The 21019-nt window shown below is 37.0% G+C and overlaps 1 protein-coding gene across 1 annotated transcript in view; it reads left to right on the top strand.

Annotated features, from left to right (window-relative positions):
* The window catches only part of MTNR1A (melatonin receptor 1A), a 34323-nt gene extending 14255 nt beyond the window's left edge, over window positions 1-20068 (top strand). Inside the window, exon 2 of the mRNA XM_081269440.1 lies at window positions 16377-20068. Within this exon, the coding sequence (XP_081125566.1) occupies window positions 16377-17245 (869 nt within the window). The 3' untranslated portion in view covers window positions 17246-20068. The remainder of the gene's footprint in view (window positions 1-16376) is intronic.
* The last annotated feature ends 951 nt before the right edge of the window (window positions 20069-21019 follow it).

Here is a 21019-nt window from a genome sequence, read left to right on the forward strand (position 1 = left end):
CTGCAATTTAGCTAGATTCTCTTGAAATAAAAAGGCCTAGGATATAACTCAGTGGCAGAGCACGCCTGGGTTCAATTTCCAGTACTGCGAGGGAAAAATAAAGGTGAACATTCATCCAGATCCAAACATGTGCCTTGCACTCTCTCAGCTCCTCATCAAGGCCAATATAATCTCAATTTATTGCATGTAAAAGTCCAAGGTCCTGGGGAGCTATGAATTACTTGGGTTATTTTAGCATGTGGCATAGCCAGGATTTGAATCCAGAGGTACAGATTTGTTTCTAAACTTACAGTCCACACTGCCTCTAGTAATCTAAAAAGACAAGTTTTTAAAACACAGTTCTTTGAAGCTTAAGAATGTGTTCTTTGATGTCCAAAACCACAGCCTTTCCCGTTCCTTCACAGGGCCAGAGAATATGCCTCAATCACCTTCAGGGTCTTAGCTGTCCCTTGTCAAACCCTTAATATTTATGCATATGGAATTTTTTCTATACAAACCACATTTATAAATAGATTATTTGTTTTTATTATTCTAATTTGTTATGTATGGCAGCAGAATGAATTACAATTCATATTATACAGATAGAGCACAAATTTTCATATCTCTGGTTGTACACAAAGTAGAGTCACACCATTCAAGTCTTCATACATGTACTTAGGATAATGATGTCCATTTCATTCCACCATCTTTCCTGTCCCCATGCCTCCTTTCTTCCCCTCCCTCCCCTTGCCCTGTCTAGAGTTTGTCTAATCCACTCATGCTCCCCCTGCCACCAACCCCATTATGAATCAGCATCCTTATATCAGAGAAAACACTCTGCATTTGGTTTTTTGGGATTGACTAACTTCACTTAGCATTATATTCTCCAAATCCATCCATTTACCTGCAAATACCATGATTTTATTCTCTTTTAATGCTGAATAGTATTTTATTGTGTATATACAACACATTTTCATTATCCATTCATCTACTGAAGGGCATCTAGATTGGCTCCACAGTTTAGCTATTGTGAATTGTCCTGCTATAAACATTGATGTGGCTGTGTCCCTGTAGTATGCTGATTCTAAGTCCTTTGGATATAGACCGAGGAGTGGGATAGCTGGATCAAATGGTGGTTCCATTTCCAGTTTTTCTAGAAATCTCCATACTGCTTTCCATATTGGCTACACCAACTTGCAGTCCCACCATCAATGTAGGAGTGTGCCTTATACTCCCACATCCTCGCCAACACTTATTGTTGTTTGTATTCTTAATAGCTGCCATTCTGACTGGAGTGAGATGAAATCTTAGAGTAGTTTTGATTTGCATTTCTCTAATTGCTAGAGATGATGAACATTTTTTCATATATTTGTTGATCAATTGTATATCATCTTCTGAGAACTGTTCATTTTCTTGGCTCATTTATTGATTAGGTTATTTGCTTTTTTTGGTGTTAAAATTTTTGAGTTCTTTATATATCCTAAAGATTAGTGCTCTATCTGATGTGCCTGTGGTAAAAATTTGCTCCCATTCTGTAGGCTCTCTATTCACCTCACTAATTGTTTCTTTTGCTGAGAAGAAGCTTTTAAGTTTGAATCCATCCCATTTATTGATTCTTGATTTTATTTCTTGTGCCATAGGAATCTTATTAAGGAAGTTGAGGCCTAATCTGACATGATGAAGATTTAGGCCTACTTTTTCTTCTATTAGGTTCAGTGTCTCTGGTTTAATTCCTAGATCCTTGATCCACTTTTTTGAGTTTTTTTTTTTTTTTTTTTTGCATGGTGAGAGACAGGGGTTTAATTTCATTTTGTTGCATATGGATTTCCAGTTTTCTCAGCACCATTTGTTGAAGATAATATCTTTTCTCCAATGTATGTTTTTGATGCCTTTGTCAGGTATAAGATAACTGTAGTTATGTGGATTTGTCTCTTTGTCCTCTATTCTGTACCATTCATCACAAGTCTATATGGTGTCAATGTTTTTGTTATTATTGCTTTGTAGTATAGTTTAAGTTCTGGTGTACTGATGCCACCTACTTCACTCTTCTTGCTAGGGATTGCTTTAGCTATTCTGGGTCTCTTATTTTTCCAGATGAATATCATGATTGCTTTTTCTATTTCTATAAGGAATGTCATTGGGATTTTGATTGGAATTGCAGTAAATATGTATAATGTTTTTGGTAGTATGGTCATTTTGACAATATTAATTCTGCCTATCCAAAAACAAGGTAGATCTTTCCATCTTCTAAGGTCTCCTTTAATTTCTTTCTTTAATGTTCTATAGTTTTCATTGTAGAGGTCTTTCACCCCTTTCGTTAAGTTGATTCCCAATATATTTTTTTTTAGGCTATTGTAAATGGGGTAGTTTCCCTAGTTTCTCTTTCAGAGGATTTGTCACTGATACACACAAATGCCTTGATTTATGGGTATTGATTTTATATCCTGCTACTTTGTTTAATTCATTTATTCTAGAAGTTTTCTGGTGGAACTTTTTGGGTCTTCTAGGCAGAGAATTATGTCATTAGCAAATAGTGTTCTTCTTTTCCTATATATATCCCTTTAATTTCTTCCAACTGTCTAATTGCTCTGTCCAGTGTTTCAAGAACTATGTTAAATAGAAGTGGTGAAAAAGGGCATCCCTGTCTTTTTCCAGTTTTTAAAAGGAATGCTTTCAATTTTTCTCCATTTAGTTCATGATGTTGGCCTGGGGATTAGCATAGATAGCTTTTACAAAGTTGAGATATATATCTGTTATCCCTAGTTTTTCTAATGTTTTGAACATGAAGGGGTGCTGTATTTTGTCAAATGCTTTTACTGTGTCTATTGAGATGATCATATGATTCTTATCTTTGAGTCTATTGATGTGATTAATTACATTTATTGATTTCTGTAAGTTGAACCAACCTTGCATCCCTGGGATGAATCCCACTTGATCATGGTGCACAATCTTTTTGATATGTTTTTGTATTTGACTTGCCAGAATTTTATTGAGAATTTTCACATCTATGTTTATTAGAGATATTGGTCTGAAGTTTTCTTTCTTTGATGTGTCTTTGTATGGTTTTAGAGTCAGGATGATACTGGCCTCATAGAATAAGATTGGAAGTATTCCCTCTTTTTCTATCTCATGAAATAATTTGAGGAGTATTGGTATTAGTTATTCTTTAAAGGTCTTGTAGAACTCAGCTGTGTGTTCATCTGGTCCTGGGCTTTTCTTTGTTGGTAGGCTTCTGATGGCATCTTCTATTTCATTGCTTGAAGTTCATCTGTCTAAATTGTATATCATCCTGATTCAATTTGGGCAAATCATATGACTCTGAAAATTTTTCAATGCCTTCAATATTTTCTATTTTATTGGAGTACAAATTTTCAAAATAATTTCTAATTATATTCTATATTTCTGTAGTTTCTGTTGTGATATTTCCTTTTTCATCATGTATGTTAGTAATTTGAGTTTTCTTTCTCCTTCTTTTCATTAGCATGGCCAAGGGCTTGTCAGTGTTAGTTATTTTTTCAAAGAACCAACTTTTTGTTTTGTCAATTTTTTTCAATTGTTTCTTTTGTTTCTATTTCATTGACTTCAGCTCTGGTTTTATTTATTTCCTGGCTTCTACTAATTTTGGTGTTGGTTTATTCTTCTTTTTCTAGGGCTTTGAAATGTAATGTTAGGTCATTTACTTGTTGACTTTTTCTTCTTTCAAGGAATGAACTCTATGCAATGAACTTTCCTCTTAGTACTGCCTGCATAGGATCCCAGATTTTTCAATACATTGTATCAGTGTTCTCATTTACCTCTAAGAATTTTTTAATCTCTTTCTTGATGTCTTTTGCAACATATTGTTCATTCAGTAGCGTATTATTTAGTCTCCAGGTGCTAGAGTAGCTTTTATTTTTAATTTTATCATTGATTTCTAGTTTCATTTCATTGTGATCTGATAGAATGCAGGGTAGTATCTCTACTTTTTTGTGTTTGCTGAGAGTTGCTTTGTGGCATAATATATGGTCTATTTTAGAGAAGGATCCATGTGCTGCTGAGAAGAATGTATATTCACTCATTGAAGGATGAGATTTTCTATGTATGTCAGTTAAGTCTAAGTTATTGATTGTATTATTAAGTTCTGTAGTTTATTTGTTCAGCTTTTGTTTGGAAGATGTATCCAGTGGTGAAAGAGGTGTGTTAAAGTCACCCAAAATTATTATGTTGTGGTCTGTTTGACTCTTGAACTCGAGAAGAGCTTGTTGATGAACGTAGATGTTCCACTGTTTGGGGGATATATATTTATAACTGTTACGTCCTGTTGGTGTGTGGTTCTCTTAAGCAGTATATGTGTCCTTCTTTATCCCTTTTGATTAACTTTAGCTTGAAGTCTACTTTATTTTGTATGAGGATGGAAACCCCTGCTTGCTTCCGCAGTCCATATGAGTGGTATGATTTTAAAAATAAAAGCTACCCAACCTCTAACCTTCAGACTGTGGATGTCTTTTCCTATGAGATGAGTCTCTTGGAGGCAGCATATTTTGGGGTCTTTTTTTTAAATCCAATCTGCCAGTCTGTGTCTTTTGATTGGTGAGTTTAAGCCATTAACATTCAGGGATATTATTGAGACATAATTTGTATTCCCAGCCATTTTTGGTATTTAACTTGACTTGGTTTCTCCTTTGATTGGTTTTTGCCTTAGTGTAATACCTCCTTGTGCTGATTTTCATTATTGTTTTTCATTTCCTCTTCATGGAATATTTTGCCAAGGATGTTCTGTGGTGCAGGCTTTCTAGTTGTAAATTCTTTTAACTTTTGTTTATCATGGAAAGTTTTAATTTCATCATTAAATCTAAAGCTTAATTTTGCTGGATATAAGGTTCTTGGTTGGCATCCATTTTCTTTCAGAGCTTGGTATACGTTGTTCCAGGATCTCCTGGCTTTGAAGGTCTAGGTTGAAAAATCTGCTGAGATACAAATTAGTCTCCCCCTATATGTGATCTGATTCCTCTCTCTTGAGGTCTTTAAGATTCTATCCTTATTCTGTATGCTAGGCATTTTCATTATAGTGTGTCTTGGTGTAGATCTGTTGTAATTTTGTACATTTGGTGTCCTATAAGCCTCTTGTATTTGGTTTTCCAACTCATTCTTCATGCTTGGGAAATTTTCTGATATTATCTCAGTGAAGAGATTGTGTATTTCTTTGGTTTGAAACTCTTTACCTTTCTCATCCCAATAACTCTTAGATTTGGTCTTTTGATGCTGTCCCATAATTCTCAGATGTTCTGTCCATGGTTTCTGTCTTCACTGTGTGTCAACTTTATTTTCCAGGTTGTATACTTTGTCTTCATTATCTGACATTCTTTCTTCCAAGTGATCTAGTCTGTTGGTGATGCTTTCTATTGAGTTTTTTGTTTTATTGTTTCCTTCATTTCAGGGATTTCTGTTTTTTTTTTTTTTTTTTTTTGGTAAATTCTCTCTTTTTTAAAGTAATATTTTGCTACCTGTATTTGCTCTCTTATTTCTGGAGTGATCAATTTTTGCCTGTATTTGCTCATTTAGGTCATTCTTTAATTCACAGATCATTTTAATTATGAACATTCTGAACTCCTTCTCTGACATTTCATCAATTGCTCTGTCCATAGGTTCTATTGTTGTAGTATTCTAGTTTGGGGCACTTTCCTCCCTTGATTTTTCATGTTGTCTATGTGTCTTCCTTTCTTGCAGTATGGACCTGAGATATTACAGCTTCTATCCTATAATCTTGTAGTACCTGTGAAGATTATCTTTTCCTCACCTTGATGTTGGGCTTCCAGACCCTGCAGGTGTCCCTTGATGTATGCTACTGCAACTAAAGGTTGTGGCAGCAATAGTGGAGGTATCTTGAGATAGCAGTGGAGGTGCCCCAAGATGAATGCAACGTCTTTCAGAGATAGGGCTGAAAGGTTGGGCCTTACACTGTCTTTGGAATGCCTGCTCCAAGATGCAGCTGCTTCTAGGCCCTGTCTGTTGTCAAAAGGTAGTGGCTACTGCGTGGGGAAGGCTATGGCAATATCTGCAGTGTCCCAAGATGGAATAGGGTTAGGCCTAGGCTCCCAGGTGGGTGGGGTGGCAGACTTGCACCTATCCTGGGCTTGGGTCCCACACAGGTTGGCGAATGCGGTTCTGTGCTAGAGCCTGAGCTCTGTTGGGTGTCTGTTGGTGGCAGGATGGACCCAAGTCTACCCTGGACCAGGGTCTCATGCAGGTGAGCGCAGTCAGATCAAGGCTGGACTTGAGCTCAGGGGGCTGTCTCTATAAATGGATTCTTAATTATACCAGACTTCTTAGCTCTGAATCCATGGATTTGCTATGTAAAACTAATGAAACATGGTTCCAAGAGTGTTTAAGGTACATTTTTTTCCCCAACTAAAACTGGTCTTTATCACTTTGATGAGTTCAAGTAGTTGTTTTTTATTTGTTTGTTTAATTCTTATAAACATTAATTTAGTGGGTCACTACTCTTGCTTTCTACATAGTTAAAGTACAGGATAAGTGAAAAAAGGAATGAATAGGACCTATTGAGAAAACCAACATCCTGGTAGATGAGAGCAAAAGAGCAGCCAGTCAGTGGGTATAGCTCAGTTACAGAATGCTTAACCTATCATGTGTGAGACCTTGGGTTCAGTCCTCAAAATTGCAACTAATTTCTGCTTCTGCATTGGTGACTCTTTGAGACTTAGGAGAGTTAATTCATCCCAGCAGACTATTCTTGAGCACCTACCATCTGCCAAGTTCTGTGCTCACAGTGATAATATAAATATTCAGACCTACACCCCAGGATCTTAGCCCTTTGAAGGGAGACAGACACTTATGCAAATGTGTGTGGTTTTGTGGTTTTGTGTTGCTTTGATGGGAAATATATCCACACACAGTGAGGATAAAGAGATTGAAGAGCATTGCTGGGAAACCTTTAGAACTGGTATCTTCTCAGTAAGCTTTGTTTCTGTTAGGTATCATAGTAACTAGTTCCTCCTTTTCTACCAGGAAGCCCAACCCGTGATCTCCTTAGAAAACCACCTGATTTCATCACAGAGCTGAAAGTCTCTCCTTTTTTTTTTTACCTTATGGTACTGGAATAGAACCAAGGGTCTTGCACATGCTAGGCAAGTGCGGTACCACTGAGGTACTTCCCCAGAACCTGCCCTCCCGCCACCTTTTTAAAACATTTTATTTTGAAAAAGGATTTTGCTCAGTTGCCCAGGCTGGCTTCAAACTTGGGATCCTCCTACTTCAGCTTCCTGAGAACCTAAGATTACAGGCATGCTCCACCATGTCCAACAAGATCTATCTTAAAATTTCTAGAAACAGAACCTGAGACAGACTTGGCTCTCAGGCTGTTGAGATTTACTCTCAAGAGGAACTTATAAGCAGTGAGGAAAGCAAAGTAGTGCAGAGATGAAAAGACAAACAAGAATGGGACCTCAGGTAAAACCTAGACTTGGCTTGATCCAAAAGTTGGGGTCTCTGGACATAAATCCATCCAAAAAATTGCCATTACTTGAGGCAAGGTAACTGGCCTTCTGTATTCCAGAGTTAGCCATTGGATTGGTCACCAAGGGCAATCTCTGGAGAAGGATGCAATAGAAGCCAAATGGAAGCACCCAGCACTCAGAAACCTTGTGGATAAGTAACTCAGCTTAGAAAAGTGGACCTGGGACAGGCACTAGCAGCATCTACTGCAGGCCTATGGAACAAAGAGGATTTGCTGAAGCAGGCTAAAGACCAAGCATATTTAGTAATGGGTTTCTGTAGTCAGTATGTTAAAGAGAGCACACAGAAGGAAATTAATCATCCTTAGGTTTCATCATTGCAGAGTTTCAATTATTTTATCAAATTAGAACAAGATGCCTAGTGCCATAGAAACAACGTTGATTAAAACCTTAAATTCAAGGCCCAAACTTTGCTATGTCAGGGTGACAAATTTCTTAATAATTCACATAAAAGCAAAGTGATTCAGAGTAACATGGCCCATCTTTTATTTATTGATTGATTATATATTTTTATTTGTTTTAAACTAGTTACACATGACAGAATACATTTTGACACATCAAACATAAATGGAGTATAACTTCTCATTCATCTGGTTTTACATGATATAGAGTTACACAGGTCATATAGTTGTATATACACATAGGGTAATGCTACTATCACTCCTACCTCTCTTTCTCCTCCCATCCCTTCACTCCCCTTCATCTAGTCCAAAACACCTCTCTTCTCCCCCAGCCCTTATTGTGAATTAGCATCCACATATCAGAGAAAACATTCGGCCTTTGGTTCTTTGGGATTGGCTTATTTCACTTAGCATAATATTCTCCAGTTCCATCCATTTACTGGCAAATGCCATAATTTCATTCTTCTTAAGGCTGAATAATATTCCATTGTGTATATATACCACAGTTTCTTTATTCATTCATCTGTTGAAGGGCATCTAGGTTGGTTCTATAGTTTAGCTCAACAATAGGTCATTCTTAAAGCATCTGTCTAAGACTTTTACTAGTTAATGACAGAGCTGCTGTAGCATCTAGTTCCCTTCTTGAATTCTCTGGGCAGTTCCACCTTCTGAATCTTGTGCAAAATTCTTTCGTGGATGATGCTAATCCATCGCTGTGCAAGAAAGGGAATTCTGGGAATCAATTTTAGCAAGTTAACACAGTACAAATCTAATGCAGTTCACTCCTTGACATCTTGACATATATCCAAGTAAAGAAAACATCAAAGTTATGTTTTTATATAATATAATACAATGTTATTTTATTAACATAAAAGTGAAAATACATTAACCCTTTTCTCAAAAAGACAATATAGTCTTTTTGTCCACCTTTGCATGATTTTCATTATTTGTCTTGCTGAGTCACATTCCACATTTGATATACTGTAGCCTAAATACTGAAATATATGGTTCACTTCTAATCATATTAGATGGAAAGAATAGCGGAGGGGAAAAGATTCACCATTTATTTAATCATGGAAAAGAAGAAATGTCGATATTATTTTAATCTTCATCTCTGCAGCTGGTCACATGGTCATAATGGGTATTTATAATTACCTTTTCCATCCTCCATTCCCTCTGCCTTCCACTCATTGTGGTTCCTTGCCTGTTCAAGTAGCTGAAACCTTTATTCATAAAGCTCTGGCATATTCATATACCTGCCTATAATTGGGTTATTTCAGTTTTCTATTGACTTTAATCACAGGGCATGGGAGTAATAAGACATTATAGGGATTTCTTGCATTCAAGACATAATTCCTTGCTCTTATTGTATAATAACAACCTGATTTACTCTTGATAATCAAGACTAATCACCCTGGTCAGGATAGTAATTCCTTTCTTTTTAAATTAATTAATTATGTGAGGAGTCCAAAGTAGCCAGGTGGCAGTCCTGACTTCCAGATTAATGAAATCATTGGTATGTCTCCTGATGGAAGCATTTCTTCCTTTAGACCAAAAAACAAAACAAAACAAAAAACCAAAAAAAAAAAAAACAAAACAAAAAAACTAAACAAAAACCAAACCAACAAACAAGCAAAAACCCCCTAGTTTCAGGGCCAGGGGACTGGGAGACTTTTGCTAGTGTACTTGTAAAAGGAAAATCCATTTCCAGCCTTGATTTTCTGATTCATGAATCATGACTATGGGATAAGCAACACTTTATGTTAGTCACTTTTTAAAGGCACATACCATATCCTGGGGAATGGTATCCTAGACTCACCCAGTGGTGGTGAAACAGAATCTTTAAAACCACTCCATTAATTTATCAGTCAGCTGTTCTAAGATGGGAAACATGGAAAGTCTTATGACTTCCAGAAGCACGACCCCATTGTTATACTCCATTTGTTTTAAAGTTAATTTCTTAGTCAGAAGCAATGCTGGGAGGAATACCATCATGGTGAACAAAGGACCTTTTAAATACATGGATGTTAGGTTGGTAGAAGAATTAAAGGTATTAAAGGGTAAGAAAGGCAACTTCATGTCCAGAGTGAGCTTCTGTTCCAGTCAGAACAGTGTGCTCCCTCTTTTGATGATGGGAGTGGTCTTATGTCAGCCTACTACAAGTGATTGACTGATTTTTCTAGGAAATGGAACCATATTAATGTTGCTCTCCAATGTTGGTTGAACATTCATCATACAATAGTGGCTATTGCCAGATCAATATTCATGTATTGATCTTTACTAACTATGTTACTGAGCCCATGAATAACTTCCATTCTTGCTTCTATGATAATTTTGAGCCCATTGGTCAAGGACAGTCATGGCTAAGGAGTAACTGATGTCCACAAGTTGCATCATTGAGCTCCTCCTGTTGAACATTCATGTGGGATACAAACATCTTCATACTAAGGGTTTCAAAATCTCTGTGCCACCAATTTTCTAATCCCCTTTCTTCCAGGTTCTTGACCATCTAGCTGTACCAATAGCCATTATGAATCAATGTAGTCTGTGGCCATATCTCCCTCCAAGAAGAATGAATGACCAGTCTGAAATTCAATTTGAAGCACAAAAGTCTTATTTACTAGGAGTGTTTTCCTTCACTCTTGTCCTTGAAAGCAACTCTGGATTTGGTCTGCAGTGCTACAACCATTCAGTTTCAGGAATGCCAGCATATAATGAAGAACTATTTGTAAACTAGGCCAGAAATTCTTTATTTCTTATTTAACTGGTCAAAGGGAAATCCCTACGAAGCCATAGGTACACACTGAGAGAAGGGGGTTTTGTGGCAGGAATATGGGACATGGGTATCTGTGTAACCTACTTTGCCTTCCGGGACCTGCTCAAACCATAAATACACACCACTTCTGTTTGATGCTGTACATGCAGAATCTTATGATGTGGTGGGTCAGAAAATACCTGTCAATAAGGGACCTTTCAAATCATATGGTCACTTAGTTTTTCATGGTCAAGTGTTAATACTCTACTGAGTAGCAAGTCAACTCTGTCTCAAAAGCGCATACTTATCTGCAGAGGACAGTATGTACTGATTCAGGATTTTGAAGAAAATCCTGAGTCTGTGTCATAAATCACTTATATGTGCCTGCTGAAGCCTCCCTACAGCCTCATGATCTACCGTAAATAATTCAAGCACTATTGGTATCTTAGTTAACTCATGCTGCTGCAACAAAACACCTTAGACTAGGTAATTATAAATAATTAACATTTATTTTTCATAGATCTGGAGACCAGGAAGTACAAGATCAAGAAACTGGCAGGCAAATTGGTGTCTGTCGAGCACTATTCTCTGCTTCCAATATGGTGCCTTCTCAATGCATCCTTTAGCGGGGACATATGCTGCATCCTTCTATGGTGGAAGGGGTAGAATGGATGAACACCCCTCCATACTTGTTTTATAAGGCCCATCCTCATGACTTAATCACTTCCTCAAAGCCTCACCTCAATACTATCATATTGGTGATTAAATTTCAAGATAGGAATTTGTGGGGGTACCTTTAGGCTAGAGCTATTGGATACGATGGATCAAGTGGAAGAGCAGCCTTTCATAGCTTTTTCTTGCTCCATAAAATCTGTCAGGTTTGAGTTTACTCAGTACATGGTTTTATGTAGTATGTCAAAGGAAGGTGCATGTAGTTTTTTCTGTTTTTCTTGAGTTGGTAACAGGGCAATACAGCAACTTTTTCTTTACCTTAGAAGATGATACAGGTGACAATTTAAGTAACTATTGCTACTGAATGTCATGAACTACCAGTGTCCCCCTTTGCTATTGGAAATAGGGTTTTTAATACTTTCAGTCTGGTCCTGTCATAGAACCCAGAACCAATACAGTTTAATCATCTTTAAGGTTCTTTTAGTTCACTTCCACCTCCAAATTCTGCATCAGTCAAGATTCAGTCAATTCAAGAAGCAAAATCTCTAGATTTTGTGGGAATTGATAAAGTAATTTATTAGGGCTATTGCTTCTAATTCTGGTTTTGGAGCCTAAAGTCCACAGAAAAGGCAGTTGAGATGGCAAGATGTCAAGAGGGGTCACAGGGAACCAGAACTTTGGAGGAATGGCTGGAACCCAAGAAGATGAACTGAACTCACCTCAGTGGGTCAGTCTCCCAGTTTCTCCAAGTGGAGTTCAGCAGGAGCTGGAGAAGCAATGGACATGCCACTGCCCCTCCACCACCACCAGAGGCCAGTAGATGAGACTCAAGGGCCAGAGCTGCTGTGGTACCTCATGCTTTATGAAAAACTTATGAGTGTAAAGAGAATATGGCTACCACTTCATTTTCACTTTTTAATAAAATCTCGTGACAAATTGTCTCTTGTGGGGAATACCAACCTGGAGCTATACAAGGAAGTGTCTTTTTAGCCTTGCTATGTCAACACAATGTGAACTCACTATAAGTAACTCAGTGCCAGGTACTGTTCAAAGTGTGGTGGCAGCAGGGTGACGTCTAGGACAGGCACTGCCCTGGTGAATTTGATGACATGAGCTGTGGGGAGATAGGAGAAGGTGAAGAAGCCATTGTCACAAGTAGAAAGGCACTGCCAGTCGGATCATTCAGAGGGAAGTCACAGGACTAGTTCTGAGGGAGGCAGTTAGACAAGGCGGCTCTGTAGTTGTCTCTTAATTTCTGCATATCTGGGCTCTATTTTGTTTCTAATTTAACATTTTATTTATTATAAAAAAAACTTCTCTGCATTTTTATAGTTTGTACATTTAATCATTGTGAGGCTGTGTTTTTTCCTGTTCCTAGTAAAGTGACCTTGAAGTGGTTTCTCTTCTCCCATCATCTCTATATTTTCTAGATCTAGCTTTTAAAGAATGATGCCTCTAGAGGCCATAAGCCTTGGGTCTCTGTAGGAGCACAGGAATTTCTTTAGGGAAATGCACTCAGCAAAACTAACAAATAAGCAATGTTGTACCCTCAGCTCTCACTAGTTTTGTGACTTCATCGAATGTAACTCAGTATTTCTGCTTTTCTTGTCTTGTAGGAATGTACAAGATGGTCACTAGTAGTATATACCTTTCAATCTTGACTGGTGTTTTAGTCAGCTATTTTGCTGCTCTGACTACAGAATCTGACCAGAACAGCTATAGGGGAGGAGGAGTTTATTTGAGGGCTCACAGGTTTTAGTTCATAGAAGGCCAGCTCCATTCTTTGGGGCTTGAGGTGAGGCTGAATCATGGTGGAGTGTGTGACAGAAGGCAGCAGCTCACATGACATCAGAAGGCAAAGAAAGAGACTCCACTCACCAGATAGAAACATACCCCAGAGCCATGCCCCAGTTCCTATCTCCCCAACCACACCTCACCACTTCAGTTAATCCTATCAGGGATTAATTCACTGATCAGGCTAAGGCTATAATCCAACCATTTCTCCTCCAAACCTTCTTGCATTGTCTCACATGTGAGCTTTCAGGGGCTACCACATCTACACCATAACAACTGGATAATTCCAGAATTCCTCCACAGTGAGGACTGGAGCTAAATACAACGAAAAAGAAATTTTTTTTTTTTTTTTTTTTTTAAAGAGAGAGTGGGACAGAGAGAGAGAGAATTTTAACATTTATTTATTCTTAGTTCTAGGTGGACACAACATCTTCGTTTGTATGTGGTGCTGAGGATCGAACCCGGGCCGCACGCACGCTAGGCGAGCGCGCTACCGCTTGAGCCACATCGCCAGCCCCAAGAAATTTTTAACCATCAACAGATATTAAACTTCAGAATTCTTTACTATGTTGTTGTATAAAGTCTTCGATATCTATAAAAATGGGTAGATTGCTAATTTCTGGAGTAGCACAGAACTGAGAATAGAATACATGACCTTCTGGTGTGAGTAATTATTATTGATTTAATTGCAAGAATGAATGAGTTAAATAAAAAAGTTCCTTTTCCATCCTCCCCACCCAACACTCACACCTTACAAAATGAGCAGATGTGATAAATTTTCAAGCTAAACTACCTGATATCTACATCTCCATACAGTTTGTAACTTAAGTTTTTTCTCCAAACATTTGTAAGATGAAATTAATTCAAAGAAAATTAAACCAACAATTTAATTAATATAATTACTTGAACAATAATGAAGCATAATTGCTATAAAATAAATGGAGCACAGAATGAAAGCCATAAAAGATAATTTTAAGTTCCTTAAAAATAAATCTATATTAAGCCAGTTTGTCATTGTGACATTCTAGGGTATTGTTTTGATGACATTTTAATTTGTAGTTGAATTTCACATATTGTTCGTATTTTTCAAGTGTTAAATAGTTTCAGTTAAAATTCATTAACATATGCTGACTTTGGAATTTAAATATTACATTGGTAATTGAAATGTCTTTGTGGGGAAAAATAGTTTTCCATCACCTTTAACTTGAACTGTATAGCCAATTTGTGTGTGTGTGTGTGTGTGTTTGTGCACGCACACACGTGCGCATGCACTGAGGAACAAACACAGGGCCTTATACATGCAAGGCAAGCAGTCTACCAACTGAACTATATCCTCAGCCCCAATATAACCAATTTTTAAGTAATTTGCTTTATAACAGTTTATCTGAAATTCATAAATGATGCAAGCTTTGCTTTTCTTGTATCATTTCATGACTGCTGTTTTACTTCACTTTTTTGGTAACAATTTCTTGGGGGAATAAAATTAGTGAATTAGAAACTTAAAGTACAGAGACTATTTTATTTCAAATGTTGGAAGTGACAAATTAATTACATCATCAAACATGAGCAAAAGTCATTGTACTAGAGAGTTAGACATAAAAATGAGGAAGACGGATGTAACCTGAGGGGCTGCAGTCGAGGAGTGTAGGAAAGCAAAGTTTACAAATAGACATCTAAATATTTGCATCTGTAGAAGGTCCTAGAATGCCCCTTCTCATCCCTGTCTAACAACCTCCTCATTTCCTCTTACTGTTGCATACTCTGGTGCTTCTGACTATGTGCTTTTGTTTTTCTGAGTTTTCCTGTCTCTTCATTCCTGTTTCCCCAGCATCTAGTGTATGCATTTAATACATTTTTATTGAACCGAATTTATTACAATTTAATCCACATTAAAAGTGGTATAAATGGGCTGGGGATGTGGCTCAAGCGGTAGCGTGCTCGCCTGGCATGCGTGCGGCCCGGGTTCGATCCTCAGCGCCACATACCAACAAAGATGTTGTGTCTGCCGAGAACTAAAAAAAAAAAATATATATATATATATATATATATATATATATATATATATATATATATATATATATATATAAAAGTGGTATAAAGTGACTTAGGAGCCTTTCAAGAAGGAAATGCTTACTTCTGATTGGTTAAATAAGCAAAGGCCTTTGGTCTTCTCCATTTAGGATGGACATAGAAAAATGGGTGGCATTTTAAAAGATGGAGCAGAGTCATTTGAGGCAGAAGGAATAGTAAGAAACAAAGATAAAAACAAAAAGTCACAGAAGTGGGTCTGGGTAGCTCAGTGGTGGAGCATTTGCTTAGCATACATTGAGGCCCTGGGTTTGATTACTAGCACTACAAAAAGAAAAAGAAAAAAAAAGCCACAAAAGAAAAGAACATACTTTGTAGACCATCTTATGAAATTTGAGTTATTTTTCTGCATTAAAAGTGTACTTAATTATTACACTGATATACAAAATTATAACTTATCTAGAATATTTAGAGTTTAATTCTTGTACCTTAAGAAATTTTGCCTTTTGATTTGAGAAGAGCGAGTTGTAGAATATGAACATCATTTTACTTGACAGAAATTTTCCCCTCATTTAATGCTTTCTACAGTGTTATGCAGAAGATGCTATCGTTTTCCCCCTTCTCAAAGAGGAAGCTGAAGTTTGGAAAGGTGAAGTAATTTGTCCCAGTTACATAGCTGGTAGGCATGAGGCTGGTGTTCTACTCCAGACAGGTGACAGAGTCCTTATTGCCTTAATTTGTTGTGCTGTGGACAAAGATCCATTGCTCTCAACAACAGAAGCTAGCGGTTCATTTGAGAACTGTTGAAGAACTAAAGAGGATAGAAAACCTGGAATTTAAAGAAATCACGGCTTACTTGAGAATAACAAAATATGAGATTTCTCAGTTAATATAGATGGTTCCAAAGCAAAAGAAGCAATACAGATATAATAAGCATGGGACTTTTTTTTTTTTTAAAGAGGAACTAGTTTTAAAGACAACAGTCTGGGATATAGAATATACCTTGTTGTGGTAACGTGGAAAGTTATGAAGAGGGGACTTGATTTTACAGGAGTGACAACAGGCTTACTTCCTGGTGAAAATGGTTTCTATTTCATTTATAGTGTGGACAGTAGCTATGATGTCAGATCAACCAAGTTGTGGAAATATTAACCAGCTCTTTAATTGTGAAAAGAAGAAACTACAACTCCTGCAATACTGGTATTGACTTATATCTTATAAATCTCTCTCTTTTAGGAAATATATTTGTGGTGAGCCTAGCAGTTGCAGACCTGGTGGTAGCCATTTATCCATACCCCTTGGTGCTGACATCAATATTTAACAATGGCTGGAACCTGGGATCTCTGCACTGTCAAATTAGTGGTTTCCTGATGGGCCTGAGTGTCATTGGCTCCATATTCAATATCACTGGGATCGCCATTAATCGCTACTGCTACATCTGCCACAGTCTCAAGTATGACAAGCTGTACAGTAACAAGAATTCCCTCTGCTACGTGTTCCTGATATGGATGCTGACGCTAGTGGCAATTGTGCCCAACTTGAGAACGGAAACGCTCCAGTATGACCCGAGGATCTATTCCTGTACGTTTTCACAGTCTGTCAGTTCAGCCTACACGATAGCTGTGGTGGTTTTCCACTTCATAGTTCCGATGGTCATCGTCATCTTCTGTTACCTAAGAATATGGATCCTGGTTCTTCAGGTCAGACGGAGGGTGAAATCTGACAACAAACCCAAACTGAAACCACAGGACTTCCGGAACTTTGTCACCATGTTTGTGGTTTTTGTACTCTTTGCAATTTGCTGGGCTCCTCTCAACTTCATTGGTCTTGTTGTGGCCACAGACCCTGCCAGCATGGTGCCCAGGATACCCGAGTGGCTGTTTGTGGCTAGTTACTACATGGCATATTTCAACAGCTGCCTCAATGCAATTATATATGGACTTCTGAACCAAAATTTCAGAAAGGAATACAGAAGAATTATAGTTTCACTGTGTACAGCCAAGATGTTCTTTGTGGATAGCTCGAATGATGTAGCAGATAAGGTTAAATGTAAACCCTCTCCATTAATAGCCAACAAGAATTTAATCCAGGTGGACTCTGTTTAGAAAAGCAAAACATTTCTGGCACGATGTCCATACTGCTCAGATCATACTCCTTTTCCTGTCTGCTTTGCTCTGGATGGATGTCTTGAAAACAGTAGTTGAGAAAAGGAAGCTCTTAAGAGGTCACCCGAAGTTTCTGAGCTAGTGTGCCCTGGGGCAAAGTGTCTAATTCTGCTTATCAAGAGAAATCCAGAGCATACAGAGAATCATGTTAGTTGAAGAGTATGTTTCAGGAGTAGGGGGTTAAAGTAAAATACTGGATGAATTTAAGGGAAGAAATACTGTGAAAACATTTATTTTACTGTAAATAGGTTTCACAAATGCAGTAGAGTTATTCCTCCTTTTCCGTGGGTTCTCCATCCTTGGATTCAGTCAACCATGAATTGAAAACATTTAGAAAAAAACATTGCATCTGTACTGAACATGTATGTACATTTATTCTTTTTCCTCCCTGAAGAATGTAGTATAATAGCCATTTGCATAGCATTTGCCTTGCTATGGGTTTTATAAGTAACCTGCAGGTGATTCAAAACACTGTAAATGTGAAGATATGTATAGGTCATAAGCAAATACTGTATCATTTTATATAAGGGTCAACAAATTTTTATATTCTTGGGGGTTCAAGGATTTTGAGGGATGAGTATAATTGTTTTCCCCCTCACTTGTTAAAATATTTCTAATGGGGAAATGAAAAGAACATTTGATTTATAAGTGAGTAAATGGAACAAAAAGGGGAAGTGAGACAAGTGACTCATTACGGAATGACTGAGTGGCAGTGGCAACAACCATTACCACCACCATAATGAGCCACCCCCACCTAGCCATTTGTATTTTAAAAATAACATACAGGGTCTGGCTAAGTTACTGAGGCTGGCCACGAACTTGAGTTCCTCTTGCCTCAGCCTCTTGGGTAGCAGGGATGACAGGCTTGTGCCACCAGTCCCCACTACTTTTTTCTATGCTTTTCTTTATGCTTGAAAATAAATCATCTTCATTTGGGGAAAAAAAAATCATGTACAATTTAATGTAAAACCAGCTTTGCAATATTGATTACAGGTTTTGGGAAATCTCCTATGACTGTGTGTGGGTAAAAATTTAGAGAATAACAAAGTTATTTTAGTGCTGTTCAATATTTATGTTAATGGTGAGTACTTATTTTACTGAAGCTCTTTCAGAAGACCAAAGACTGAACATAAACTAAATTTGTAAAATATAGGAAAAGGCCAAAAGGGACAGACATTTAACCAAAGTTTTAGTATATCCATAATGTAACAATAACAAGTGGGATAAAAATTTAATAACAAACTAGGCTAGTACCTGGAGAATGCTCTGGCCATCAAATTTCTAAAATGTTGGGACATGCCCTAATTGGGTTCAGCTTATGCTTATCTGTCACCAGAAGGATAATGGAGTCATTGTGCAATCACCTTGCTTCATAGTGCTGAGGAAAAAATTGAATTTAGGTATGGAAAAGCAATCATACATGAATATAGAAACAGAATGATTTTAGAAGCACAAACCTTAATCATATGTTATTCTATTTTTTATCTCTGAAGCAGACATTTTAAGTTAATAGAAATAACCACTTAGGAATGTTTTATACATTACAGAGTTTACCATGGGAGAAAGTGCCTGTGTATGGTTGTGCACGTGTGTTGGCGTGTATACTGTGTGCACAGGCCAGTTAGCTCTGAGGAAATAAGAACAGCTTCTATGGCTCTGTGAAGTCAAAAGATGATTTAGGTGTGTCTTATATTAGTAATAATAAGACTATGCTGTATTCCTTTATTATGAGGACACATTTCTTCATTCTGATTACAGGTTTATGATTCATATGCCCATTGAAAATCCAGTTGATTGCTATTTCATCTAGAGGTTAGATACTGGGCCTTTCTTTTCTTGAGGTAGCTGGTTCTCTAATTGCTAGCAGAACTGTTACTTTGCAGTGTGCAATGCAAACATATCCAGTTTGGAATAAAATAAAATGAATGTTATTTTTAGTTTCTATGATGTTCAACACCTTGGAGAACTCTTGAATTTTGTTGTGCAAAGGGGCAAGTGATGATCCACTGAGCACCACCCTAATAAATACTAAATAAGCCTCCATGCTCGGGATGTGGGAGTAAGAATCAGTTTAGCTATTTGGTTTACCCAGTAAAAGAGCTGATAGAATTTCTGCCTAGAGAACTATAGTACCTTCATTAATTCTGTGACCACTGAGCTACAGAATAAATGTTTGCATAGACAATGTTTACACAATTCAAAGTAGTTAAATATAAGATGTTAACCTCAATTCTGACATTATTTTCTGCTTGTCACTATTTTCTTGCAGCCTGGGTATAAATGTATATAAAACCGTAGGAAGTCTGTTTTTCCAAAAGACAGTTTAATTTTATATTTTTGAAAACAAAGCCATGATAGAGTATACTTGTATTATTTTACTTCTTTTTACCATGTATGTACCTTGTTACTGCCAAGGATGAACTTCAATGGGGATTTTACTTGTATATATTGTTTTGATAAATTATGTATGTATACATGTGCATGTGTATATATGAAGGTGAATATGATTTCTTACAATTTTCAAGGTGTTTAGTTTTTATGTTATTTGGGTGAATTAAACATTGGTTAAGAATGAAAGGTGGTTTGATAATTATTTAAGATGTGTACCCATTTATGGAAAATAAGCTTATTTTTCTGGTTTTGGCATTTTTCTTAGCAGAGTTTCAATGACTCAGTTATTCATGTGTGTTCATCTATCATGCATCTATATCATACATATTCATATATTCATGTTCATCATGGAAGGGAACTGAGCTTAACTGAACTTTGTTTGCCCCACCTTGATATATGCAATCAACAAGCTATGTTCTATTCCAAATACAGACTTATTGCACTATTTCACAAATGTGTTTCTCTTCTTTTTTTTTTCCCCAGAAATCATTATTTCTTGCTCAGTACACATGCACAGAATGGACTCCTTTCATTTTTAGAATTTAATTGGGGGAAAGACAGCCTATTATCTTGACCTTTGTCATAAAATCATTAAAGGGAACTTAAAGGGTAGGTTCAAGCTATTTCTCTCATTTTTACAAACCATGAAGATGAGATTCATTAAACATTGTCCTGTTAATGATCTACTAAAGTTAGCAGAAGAGATGAGACTGAACCATGAGCTCCTGAGTTTGTTAAAAATTTAGAAAATATTGGACACCTTTATTTTTCATAAACTACCATTCCTGGAGGAATAACCAGCTTCCAACTGTATGAAGTCATATCCTATAGAAACCTCTTTTCTCTTCCTAAGATTTAAAGACAACATCTTATTGAGAACACAGACATATAAATGACCATCTGACTTTGACACATGAGAACCCTGAGTAGAACCTAGTTTTTGCTGCACTCAGCAGTAAGAGAAGGACAGGGAAACAAAGAATCCCAAAAGACATGCTGTCAAGGATCTTGATCCAACACATATCAGTGGGACCTCTCTAAAGTAAGATTATCATTTTCAATTGTTTAGTCCCTAATTCTCAGACAAATACATAGGAAACTTGTAGTTAAGCTTCATTTAATTCATTAATGAGAAGACCTGAAGAGTGACAGGGACCATTCAAAGATGAAATGAAGAACTAAGACTTAAATAGTCACTGGAGAAAGGAATATGGAAGTAAGATTGTTACATTAACTACACATCACATTAATGATCTATGGAGCAATAAAATTGTCAACTTTAAGATTCTCATTTAGAACAAACAAACAAACAAAAAAACTTAC

This window comes from Spermophilus citellus, assembly GCF_964194105.1.
Source record: "Spermophilus citellus genome assembly, chromosome: 16".
NCBI lineage: Eukaryota > Metazoa > Chordata > Mammalia > Rodentia > Sciuridae > Spermophilus > Spermophilus citellus.